At 37.3% G+C, this 12,821-nt stretch overlaps 1 protein-coding gene across 2 annotated transcripts in view; it reads left to right on the top strand.

The window, feature by feature from the left end:
* The first annotated feature begins 6,158 nt into the window (after positions 1-6,158).
* Positions 6,159-12,821, top strand: part of LOC110460581 (pantothenate kinase 4-like) — a 19,216-nt gene continuing 12,553 nt past the window's right edge. Inside the window, exons 1-8 of one of the 2 annotated variants that reach the window (XM_021513563.1) lie at positions 6,159-6,233; positions 7,767-7,997; positions 8,906-8,982; positions 9,759-9,973; positions 10,174-10,357; positions 11,370-11,462; positions 11,783-11,942; positions 12,391-12,578. In XM_021513563.1, coding sequence (XP_021369238.1) covers positions 7,892-7,997; positions 8,906-8,982; positions 9,759-9,973; positions 10,174-10,357; positions 11,370-11,462; positions 11,783-11,942; positions 12,391-12,578 — 1,023 coding nt within the window. In that variant the 5' untranslated portion in view covers positions 6,159-6,233; positions 7,767-7,891. Of the gene's footprint in view, positions 6,635-7,766; positions 7,998-8,905; positions 8,983-9,758; positions 9,974-10,173; positions 10,358-11,369; positions 11,463-11,782; positions 11,943-12,390; positions 12,579-12,821 lie in introns of both variants that reach the window. The other variant, XM_021513562.1, reaches the window with a different exon arrangement.

The following is a 12,821-nucleotide window of genomic DNA, read 5'->3' as shown; positions in this document are numbered from 1 at the left end:
AGGGCAAACAGTTCCCCCTACCGCGTTTATCAAATAAACGCTTGAACGGGACTCTCAAGGGGAGATTTCTGCGCATCGAATTCGCGCCGGGTAACAGTTCCCTCTGATAAGGCATGAAACAACTGTATACTGTTTCACCCCTACAGCCGAAATTGGACAAAAAAACAGAAACAGTCAAAAATGACTAATTCTAATTTATATAGACTATTGGGTAATAATCTCTTCTATTTAATGCATGCGTTCATGTTCAGTGTTTTTCTTCCCATTTTTTTTAAAATCACCCTTTTCTGTGATTTTTATTCTCTATTTCATCATACGACTAGAGTACACGCCCTCTGAAATATCTGGAGGCATTATATAGGTGAAGATAATAGAGTCGGTGTTAATTTATATCTGGCGTTGGGGTATATATTCTCTGAGGTTGATAAAAGTATAACAATTAATGTTTTGGTCGAAAAACAAACTTCTAAAAGGGGGTGGGGCAAGCATCTAGTGTCGCATTTGTTTATCGCTATTCAAATGATTGAACCGGTTCGACCAGAGTTGTTCGTTTATGAAATAAAGTCGGACCTAATAATCTGATGGTGCTTTCAGGCGAGCTTTGACAAAACTTTGTAAGGCCTTCATAAACATTTGTAGGTCCGCCAGGATTTCTACCCGGAAAAAAAAGTTAAAAACATAGAAACCAATGGAACGCCAAATTGACACATATTCAATTAATTTAAGACATGTACAATTCAATTGGAGATAGGTACAATTCAATTGAAGATAGGTTCAATTTAATTGAAGATAGGTTTAATTCGTCATATTTGAAACTATCTTTAATATAATGGTACATATCTTCAATTGAATTGTACATATCTTCTGAAGATATGTGCAATTATTTAAGGTTTAAAATTCATCTTTTTAACATTTATGAGGGTATGCAACACTGTTCCGTTCAAACATATTCCATGATTGACATGATGTGAAGCATGATGTGAAGCATGATGGAGAATATGTTTGAACGGAAAAAGAGGTATTTCAAACCTTATATTAACATTCTATTACATCCACTTTTATTATTTGAAGTTAAGAAAAAAATATCTTTTTTCACGTTAAAATGCAAAACACCGTCATGAAACCAACATTAATTGAACAGCCTTTTTCGCGGGAAAGATGATGCGTTGTCAACGGTGACAAAATACACAGTTGAGTAATAAACAAATGGTTCCACTTTGCATATTTTTTAATAATTTAATTTACATTACCAGCATGTTTAACAAGCATTGATTATCTTAAAACAAAAATACCATGTAAAATATTTAAGTTGCAGAAAGTCAGAAATTTATTCCGTGTTCGCGGAGAAGGCTGACCGTTTAAAAAAACCGGTTGTACAGCGGCTACGCTCATCAGGCAACGAAGCGGTTCGACTTTCAACGAGATAGAAAGTGCATCCCTGAAATGTGGAGTTTCATTAGAAACCAGGAGACGATTTAAAAGATGCTTTTTGCCGAATTTCACCTGCTTCAACACTTGCAACGGACGCTAGTGTAGATTCTAGAGGATAGTGACTTATTCTGTTCTGTTGAAAAGGACCTGTTATTAGCTCACTTGCCCGAAGGGCAAGTGAGCTTATGCCGTGGTGCGGCGTCCGTCCATTTTTACCCATTTTCAAGGTCACAGGGGTCAAATTCAAATATGTGAAAATTCTTTAAAAAACTTCTTCTCAATAACCAAAAAGGCATTGGATGAAGATATTTGGCCAGTAACATGCTGGGATGAAGCATGAAGGGCTACCAAGTTGATCAAACAAATGACCTCATCTATTTTCAAGGTCACAGGGGTCAAATATGTTTAAATTATTAAAACAACTTCTTCTGAATACCCAAGAGGCATAGGATAATGATATTTTGCCAATAATATACTGGGATGAAGGGCTCCCAAGTTTGTTCAAACAAATGACCTTGACCCATTTTCAAGGTCACGGGTCAAATATGTTTAAAACCTTTAAACAACTTCTTCTGAATTACCAAGAGGCCTAGGGTTATGGTATTTTGCCAATTAGATGCTGGGCTACCAAGTTTGTTAAAATGGATGACCTTCGCTCATATTCAAGGTCACAGGGATCAAATATGTTTAAAACTTTAAATGAATTGTCCTGAATGTTCAAAAATGCCATTGGGCCTCTTGTTTTGCTTGTTTTGTATGTGTTTGAATATGTCATATTTGTTTCAAAATTGTTTATGTAAAATCTTTGAAAAATAGACAATTATAATAATTAAAAAATAATCAGTTGTTTATGTAAATTTCAAATTAGCTACTAAAGATTGAGATAAACTTAAACCTTAGTTTCAGTCGTTTTGGTTAAATTGGTTACTAAAGATTGAGTGATAAAGGAAATAGTGAAAAGGTAAACAAAATTAAATAGAATCAGGAAAAAAAATGGAACAGGAAAAATGCAACAGCCAGATCAGGGTTCAAACAAGGGACCCTCCAAGACATGAAGGATGCTATACCAATTGAGCAACTAGCTGGTTGCTGATGAATGACCCTGTCCAGTTTTGCTACAATTGCTTAAAAATATTCTTAATCAAGATTTTGCTACAATTGCTTAAAAATATTCTTAATCAAGATTTTAAAGGGCAAAGGGCAAGTGGGCTTATGCCATGGCACAGCGTCCGTCGTCCGGCGTCAATATTTTACTTTAAACAACTTCTTCTCAATAACCAAAAATCCCAGGGTACTGATATTGGGCCTGCAGCATGCTGGGATTATGGGCTACAAAGTTTGTTCAAATGAATGACCTTGCCGACTTTCAAGGTCACAGGGGTCAAATGTCTTAAAATCTTCTTACGACTTCTCCTCAATAACCAAGAGGCCAAGGATACTGATATTGGGCCTGTAGCATGCTGGGATGAAGGACTGCCAAGTTTGTTCAAATGAATGACATTGATCCACTTTAAAGGTCACATGGGTCAAATGTAAAATCTTCAAACGATTTCTCAATAACCAAAAGGTCCAGGGTACTGATATTCGGTCTGTTGCATGCTAGGATGAAGGACTACCAAGTTTGTTCAAATGAATGAACTTGACTTATATTCAAGGTCATAGGGGTCAAATATGTTTGAACCTGTGATACAACTTCTTCTGAATAACCAAAATGCCTAGGTTGATGATGATATATTTGGCCATTAGCATGCTGGAATAAAGTACTGCCAAGTTTGTCCAAATAAAAAACCTTTTGACAACTTCTTCTGAATAACCAAGATGTATCAGGTGATGATATTTTGCCAGTAATATGCTCGGATGAAGGACTATCAAGTTTGTTCAAATGAATGACCTTGACTTACTGTTTATTCAAGGTCACAAGGGTTGATTATGTTAAAAACCTTTACAATAACTTCTTTTGAATAACCAAGAGGCCTAGGGTAATGATATTTGGCTAGTAGCATGCTGGGATGAAGGGCTACAAAGTTTGTTCAAATAAATGACCTTGACATATATTCAAGGTCACAGGTCAAATATGTTAAAAACATTTAAACGATTTCTTCTTAATAAGCAAAAGCCCAATGGTGCATGATATTTGGCCATTAACATGCTGGGATGAAGGACTACCAAATGAATGACCTTCGCCCATATTCAAGGTCACAGTGGTCAATATATGTTTAAATCTTTAAATGATTTGTTATGTATAACAAAACAAGGGCGTAGCTAGGCCCATCGATATGTGTAAGCCCAGGTGGGGGGCTCAGGGGGGCGGAGCCCCCCGACGGAAAATGACTTTTAAGATTTTACGAGGCATTCAAATTGTTATCCGAGACAGTTATTTAAAGACACATTTTAGTGTAAAATGCGCTGAATTAAAGAACATCACAATACTCATATTCGCTATTATGTTTATTTTACACTACACGTGCCCAACCAACATGCAATTTACAGCTTACAGCTAGAAACTTCTTGATAAAAGACACTTTCCTTTTGTTTTTGTGTTATTGATAAAAAATTCTCTGTGGACATGTAGCATTTCTAGCGAGGAAAGACGGTCTTGATTTGCCTTTGTACTATTCAGTAAAAAATATAAAGTGAAACGACTTCCGCTAAACTATAGTCATATATAGAATCAAATACTTTTCTAATCATGATTTTAGACATTGCTTATCAGACGCATTTTGAGTACGTTAATAAAAGCAGCTCATAAAATCAAATAAAGTAGCCCCTCAAAACAGAAGGAGAAAAATATATAATGTAAAGTTCTATAAGTTATATAGAGGTTCCCCAACGAGTGATGGTTGGTTATCATGTTTATCTAACTCGAGTTAGTTAATTTTCAAATTGTATAAAGACACGAAGTTTCCCGAGTGTCTTTTACAATTTTAAAATTAACTAACGAGAGTTAGATAAACATGATATTCTACCATCACGAGTTTGGGATCCTTTTTCTCCAATAATGTTCATATTTTATCTGGAAAGTCATGTTTCCCTTGAAGGTACACTATGTATGCATCCGATGGTGGAAACAATTGCCGTGAATCATGACGTCACAATGGAAGATGACGTCGCAAAGCATTGTTACGTGACGTCATAAGTAAAAAAATGACCAATGAAATCAGGTTGAGGGTGTTACTCACTAGTGGGTAACCAAAAATGTTTACCAACTCCTAGCATGTTTATCCAATGAATCGGGAGTGAGGAAACCTATAATGATTGTGGGAGAAAAGTATATAAATCCCGACCAATCTATCCTATTTTTTCAGTCATGCTACGTACCAGAAGTTTATTTTCTATCTAACCAGCCTAAATACCATGACGGAGAAAGGTCTGGGTCCCACTTTTACAATAATGCTAATTCATATTTTCCCTGCGAGAATGTATAAGAAGTCTTCATCCGATCATCTGATTAGAAAAAATAAATTCTTGTAGTTTCTATCGACAATATCGTTAAACTCAAGACTGTCTTAACTACATTGAAGGAAATTCAAATGTGTCCACGCTCTGTCACTGAGACGGTGTCGTCAATAGATTGTGGACAATTGTTCTGAATTGATTTCTTGCTGGGATTTAAATCCCATGTCAATGTACCATGGTCCTTGCTGGAGTATCTTTCTTGGATTTGGAGGGTCCAAGCACGTGCTATGCTGTGTGATACTTGGATTTGGAGGGTCCAAGCACGTGCTATGCTGTGTGCTGCTTGGGCCTGTGGATGGACTTGTTAGATTATCAGCAATATTTGCATGTACCGGATTTTTAGTAACCGACGTCGTGGCAGGAACTGAATCAGTATTACGTGATTTTGTCTTGAAGAAGGTATATTTTTAAATATTGGAAGCCTTCTTCATTTTGAAAATTTACTTCTGTCAACATACTGAAACACCGAAAATACCGGATTGGAAGTAATAGACGACCATGACATATTAGAGTATTATAAGCGTTTAGTAAATAATTAATACAAAGGTCAATTAAGATATCTTGATAACATGGTGTCATCTTTTGTTTTGTTTCAGTGGCTACTTTTTTGACAATGGCACACACAGATTTTTTATGTGTAAGCCCGGGCTTTTTTTCCCCCTGTGTAAATATTTGATATATATGATGTTAATTTTGCGTTCCATAGAAACCGGTTGAGCGGTCAGCCGGATACGCGAAAGGGCCTAGCTGATCTATAGTAGTCGCTTACACACAGAAAAAATATATATACAAATTTCAGAAACATTTTAAATAGTCTAAAACGGGTTTCCAGTAACAAAACAAGATAATTTTAGAAATAAAACCGTGATTGAAAAAGAAATTGCAGAAAACTTCTCTTTCTAAAGGGACATGTTCAGTTAAAAATTTATATAAAATCACAAAAAATGAATAAGTTCTTAATGCATTGACGCGTACGTACGCAATAAGTTATCTGTGACTGTATACATCGAAAGATGAAATACACAGCCCATGTTGGCTAACGGTACAAGGAATCGTGGCCTCGTTCAACCAGACCATAGACCTGACCAGACGCAGTCAACAATAGTCTGATTGAACGAGACTAAAGAACCATAGACTCAATCTCCATTGTGTGTGTGATTGAAAAGGAACGACAACTCTGGGTAGAGATTGCCATGGACTGTGTTGAAGTTTGGCGGGAAAAAGGTGTGTATTTCCGTTTCTCTTTGACCTTTGACCAATAAATTCACTTCCGGAAAACTAAAACGTTGTTTACATCGAGGAATGTCTGCCGTTTGAAGCTAATTAAGTGACATCCCCACAGGCGGGTAACTAAACTACATGACATTTTGTTTAATCTTGTTGTTAATTAACAACAAAGTGAAATATATATGTGAATTCCACGCATGTTTGACTCTCTTCACATAGAACGGCTACTGACAGCTGAAGGCCTGATGGAGTGATGCGTGAATCCGCGAAACGAGTGGGCCGAAGCTAATCATATCGACATGCTGATCATGCACAGAAACTAACGAAATTGTAGCACTTCCATTGTTCAAAGTATTTCAGTAAATAAGAAAGTCCCTATATGTATGATTTATAAGTCGGTGTGATTGTAATAGAAATAACAAAACTCTACATACTGCGTATGCTGCAGGAATTTGGCCGACCCCAGTCAGCTGACTAGCTATTGCTCAGGTTTCATAGGGGAATAAATCAGAATCCAAAGGTCAGTTAAAGAATGTTGTCATTGAAATTGTAATAATATGAAATAAACATTGTGGTATTGTTATCTTTTTATTTGCCTATTAAACTCTAAGAAATGGTGGACTCATGACAGCAGAAAATCTTCCTGTTTTTCATAGGATTTCTTCAAGATAATTTAAAGCTGTTTTATATTTTGTATGATCAGTATTGTGTTAGAATAGTGGCCACCAATAAATGTGACCCTGTTAAAATACTAGCTGCTTCCTACCGACTAGGCTAGGGAGAATTTCTCTTTAGCTCATTTGGTATAGAGCATAAGACTAGTAAACTAACTAATGCCTGGGTTTGACTCCAAGCAGAAGCATTAAAAAAATAACGATTGACCTCTGTTACATTGGGGTCCAGGTAATATTGACAAATACACTCAACAATACTTTTACAAGAATCACAATATGATCCCTGGAAAACTTGGGACAAGTTCTTTCCTAGAGGGGGAGTACATGTCACCCTGGTAAAATACTAGATGCTTCCTACGGACTGACGGTAGAAAGCAGTTGGGGAGAATTTCTCTTTAGCTCATTCGGTAGAGCATAAGTCTATTGATCCAGAGGTCTAGGGTTTGACTCCTAGTGGAGGCATTGAAAAAATATTGACCTTTGTTACAGAAGTAATAACAGATAAGACACAATGTTGAAGATAGCTGGTTGTTTGCTGTCTACTTAGTGAAAATCTACCTCAAAGTAAAGAACAAATACAATTTTTTTATTTATATAAATTAAATTCATAGTCAAATTCAATGAAAACATAATAAATTAAATTGCATTCTGCGCAGAGTTCATTCTCAAATTCCAGGGACTACTCTCATTTATGTTCTCTGCACCCCTGGAATATGCCACAACAAAATTAAAGGCTCAGTATGCACCACCGTGTATGATACAAGTAGACTGGTTTTGTCTTTTAGTTTGCATCGTATGGCAGTGTAAAGCTAATATTGACAGCCTTTAAGAAAGATGTCTCTCCACTGTTAATCTTAAGAGGACATATATCGGCCTAGTAATTGGTCAGGTTTTTTTTACCCCAAACCAATCAAATGTAATGCATATAATATTTTATGTAAAAATTGCTTTTTTAATCGTTGTCATTATTTATTTCAGAGGACATCATCACTTGTGTTGTCTTTGACCCAGAAAACAAGGCCTGACAGATCAATGAAAACTCCTATAGGGCGACAGCACTGTATGTGTCATGTTTTTTGACTTGCTATTGACGCTGAGCTAGAATGGCTCAAAATGATTGCCAGAAGTCATATGCGGTCAGCATTTCTTTACCGGATGAACAGGTCTTCAGGAACCTGAAAAATGCCAAACATTTTGCAATTGACATAGGTGTGTGTAAATTTGCTTATGTGTTGTACCAAGATATTGTGTTAATTTATGTTACACAAAGTCTATGTGCATGAAACCATAAAAGAGTGTGCATTTTAATCAGAGATCAAGGTATTCAATTGTCCGTTGACAGTAGCAAGTTCAGAAGTCAAGCATCAGAGCTTGAGACATGGTAGTCTAGTGCAAGGACGCTGTGCTCGTGACCGATGGGTTGCAGGTTGGAGTCACATTATGGCACTGTATCCTTCCACTATATACTTTACCTCTTTGAGACGACATAGGTTGTGGAAAAGTGGTATATAAGAAACATGAATAATAATTATTTTTTATATCATTTCCCATGGTTTGAGACAGTCAAAATACATGTCAGATAGACATGGCCTTTCAAACCAAAGAGTCAAAGTTCATTTTGGAGGCAAAACGATATTCTCAAGGGTCTACTGAAAGTCCTTGAGATGTATAAACCACCTCCAATGTTAAATGTATAATGTATCATGTGTCGGTGTGCATTTATCTCATAGATATGGAACTTTTTCTGTATGTATAATGTAATTGATAATACCATAGTTTTCAGAAAAGTGACAATACACATGAAAAAGAATGAGATAATTTTCTATGCATGAAATAACTCATTTAAATGATGAAAATATACAAAATGCCATGTAATCCACACATTGCATTAAGAGGTTGTATACATGCAGCCATTATTACATTGCTGAACGGCTCATCAACACATGAGGGCTAATAGATATCGGTAACAAACCACAAGCTTATGAGGCACTTGTGAAGGTGAGGTAAGCTGAACTGTAGATTATATATAAGGAAAGGTTATTACTTCCATACCGTCGGCAAGATTTCCAATATCATTAAAATGTTTTATGTTATTCCACTTTGTTTTGAATAAATAGGTGGTTCTCTGGCCAAGCTAGCCTATAGCTCCACGCTACAGCGAAGGACCTCCCTGGTATTTGAGGACTTGTGTGAGGTGAGTTTTAGCCTCACTGACCAGGCCATGATCCTGTTCTCTTTTAAACTCACAACATTCATTATATTGTAACAATTATAATTCTTACAAAATTGAATTTTCAATCACGTATACACCTTTTTATTTTGGACTTAGCCGGTTTTGCAATACTGCAACAGTAGTGAATTGAAGACATTATTTAATTGGTCCTTATCTAGTTTAAATGGGTGTGCAGTTGGTATTGATATACATATGCTGAATTAATGAGTTAACCAATGTCAGGTGGGGTGGGTAGCTTGGATGGCTGATCATGAGTGCTCTACATTTGTTGATTAAGTAATCTGCTCCAATATCAAGTACTGCATGTGCACTATAAATTTACCTGTGATTCAAAAAAAAATCCAAATTTTTGTATGTGATCACAAAAATCTGTCGGACTGGATTTTCGATTTACTTTTAATGGTGCAAAATCAACAGTATCCTCAGTCAGTAGACGATACAACAAGTATCAGGCCTTTCAAACTGATGTTATTTTACAAAAAAAATGAACTTCATATTGCTAGGTACAATAAAGAGATATTGTAATATCTATAATTATTGTGTCATTGTAGGAAAATCAATTCCTTGGAGAGCTTGTTAACCCATTCACCCTTAAAGTCACATTTGAACCTTACCAAATCAAAGCCTGGCACGCCCAGTTTAAAAATGTAGGGGTGATTGAGTTAATGGTATTTAACATGCCAGCTTAAAGCTTAGTCTGAACATTGTAACAAAATGCCTAGTTTGTGTAATTGCAGTTGGAGGGAGCTGGTAGTATCTACCAGGTATCTGAGGAAGATGAGTTCACAAACCGCCTCCATTTTGTCAAGTTTGAGACACGACTCATTGAGACATGTCTGGACTTCATCCAGAGACACCTGAAGGGATCACCCATGAAAGACAAGGTCATCAAGGCTACAGGGGGCGGAGCCCATAAATATCGAAACCTCATCAACTCAAAACTGGGTGTACAGTGAGTATTTTAAGTTTATTCCGACCATTGAGAAAAAGAAGATGTTGTACAGTAACCAATAAAGGGACTCTGGATTCAAAGTAATAAAATAATCAACAAAACTAGGAAAATTGACCAAATCCAACTGTTGATTGCCATTTGAATGTATTCATATTTAAGTGAGTGTACATTGTATTGCTGTTGTTTTTTTTCCTAATCAGAATAGACAAAGAAGATGAAATGCAATGCCTCATACAGGGATGTAACTTTCTGCTACAAAACATCCCGGACGAGGCATTCTCCTATCATCGTCACGCAGAACCAGAGTACAAGTTCCAGGGAGTGAACCATAATGTCTTCCCTTACCTCCTGGTCAACATAGGGTCAGGGGTTAGCCTGATCAAGGTGAGGTCATCATAGGGTCGGGGGTTAGCCTGATCAGGGTGGGGTCAACATAGGGTCAGGGGCTAGCCTGATCAAGGTGAGGTCAACATAGGGTCGGGGCTAGCCTGATCAAGGTGAGGTCAACAAAGGGTTAAGGGTTAGCCTGATCAAGGTGAGGTCAACATAGGGTCAGGGATTAGCCTGAACAAGGTGAGTACAACATAGGGTCAGGGACTAACCTGATCAAGGTGAGGTCAACATAAGGTCAGGGATTAGCCTGAACAAGGTGAGTACAACATAGGGTCAGGGATTAGCCTGATCAAGGTGAGGACAACCTAGGGTATCCTGATCAAGTTGAGGTCAACATAGGGTCAAGGATTGGCCTGATTAAGTTGAGGACAACATAAGGTCAGGGTTCAGTCTAATCAAGGCAAGGTCAACAAAGGGTCAATGGTCAATCTTATCTAGTTGAGTTCAACATAGGGTCAGGGTTCAGTCTAATTAAGGTGAGGTCAACATAGGGTCAGGGTTCAGTCTAATCAAGTTGAGGTCAACATAGGGTCAGGGGTCAGTATGATCAAGCGGAGTTCAACATATAGGATCGGGGTTCATTCTGATCAGGGGAGGTCATGTTTGAGTCAGGGTCAGTCTAGTCAAGGGGAGGTCATGATAGAGTTGAAGGTCAGCCTTGTCCAAAGTAATGTCAAAACATCTAGATCTGGGTAGGCGTTAGTCTTGTTAAAGTATGGCCATTGTAAGGTTAAAGGTCAGTCTGATAAAGTTGAGGTAAACAACAGGGTTGTGGATCTGTCTGATCAAGGTGAGGTAACTGACAACTTGTTAGCCTGCACTTGAATTGATTTAAAAGTACATGTTTATCATCTTGAACAAATATTTATATATTTAATCTAAATTATCCGAAACTTGTATAAGATATTACTTTTTGAAAATAGAATGTAAACGTTTTGCTATCGCAGTTATCAGTGATGTTGCATTAATTCATTTATTCTTCAAAATAACATCTTTTCTTTAGGTGGATTCTGAAACAAAGTTTGAGAGGATTGGTGGAACATCAAATGGAGGCGGGACATTCTGGGGTCTGGGCTCACTGCTGACAAAAGCCAAGGTAGGCTACACGTTAGACATCTGGACATTCTGGGGTCAGGGGTCATTGCTGACAGGCCAAAGTAGGCCATAAAATAGGTCACAGAGTAGTAGTGCAACATTTTAGGACTTGGGGTCATTTGTGTCAGTGGTCAAGTGGACAACACATTACTGATAGGTATTGTTGATTACTAAATGCTCTGAAACAGTACATTGAAATTGTAATGTGGCAACATACTCTTTATTATATTTAACAAAAAATATTGCAGTTTTATGAAAATTTGTGTTTATGCAATGAACTGATTAGCTATTAAATTAAGTATCTATAAATGTGTAATACAGACCTTTGATGAGTTGCTGGAGTTGGCAGAGAAGGGAGACCATCGGGAGGTGGACATGTTGGTCAAGGACATTTATGGTGGAGAGTACTCAAGTATTGGCCTAACAGGAGATGTTATCGCTAGCAGTTTTGGCAAGGCTACACAACCACATAAAGATCAAGGTAGGCCTAATCATCACACCCTGTTCAGGGTAGATCACACACTCACACACTGACCAGGGTAGGTAAAGCAGTAACAAAAAAATCACAGTAGGCCACACTGTCGCACATGGACTAGGATAGTCAAACTTTGACAATGGGAGGTAACACTGTCGAACAAATGCCTAGGTAAGTTTCACAATAAACAAAGATCAAGATAAGTCATACTGTCACAGAAATACCTGAGTAAGACCCACAGTGATGAAAAGACTCAGGTATAATTTGCACAACCTCTCACAGGTATAGGTAGGTGACAGTTTAATGTCGCACACAGACATGGTAGGTCACAAATTAGAGTCTTGCACATACTAGGGTTAAAATTCACATTGTATGTTAAAAAAAAATCGTTTCTTTTCTCACAACTTCCTCCTTAAAATCAATTTTCATTATCATTTCAATTTTCACTCTTCAGAATCAAGCTTCAAGGAGGAAGACATAGCTCGGTCACTCCTGTTGTCCATCAGCAACGACATTGGTCAAATAGCCTGTCTCCATGCTCGGATGCACGGACTGACCAAGATCTACTTCGGAGGCTATTTTATCCGGGGTCATCCGTTAACCATGCGTACTATTACATTTGCCATCAACTTCTGGTCAAAGGTCAGTTATTAGGATAAACAGTAAAGTGGATTATGAGGGAACCTTTCTACGTTTATGCCTGAGTTGTGTATTTTTTGTAATTATGAGGGAACCTTTCTACGTTTATGGCTGAGTTGTGTATTTTTTGTAATTATGAGGGAACCTTCTACGTTTATGGCTGAGTTGTGTATTTTTTGTAATTATGAGGGAACCTTCTACGTTTATGGCTGAGTTGTGTATTTTTTGTAATTATGAGGGAACCTT

Source organism: Mizuhopecten yessoensis, unplaced genomic scaffold (genome assembly GCF_002113885.1).
Source record: "Mizuhopecten yessoensis strain PY_sf001 unplaced genomic scaffold, ASM211388v2 scaffold10439, whole genome shotgun sequence".
NCBI classification, from domain to species: domain Eukaryota; kingdom Metazoa; phylum Mollusca; class Bivalvia; order Pectinida; family Pectinidae; genus Mizuhopecten; species Mizuhopecten yessoensis.
Note: the sequence above shows the minus strand (reverse complement) of the source record. Positions and strands in the feature narration are given on the sequence as shown.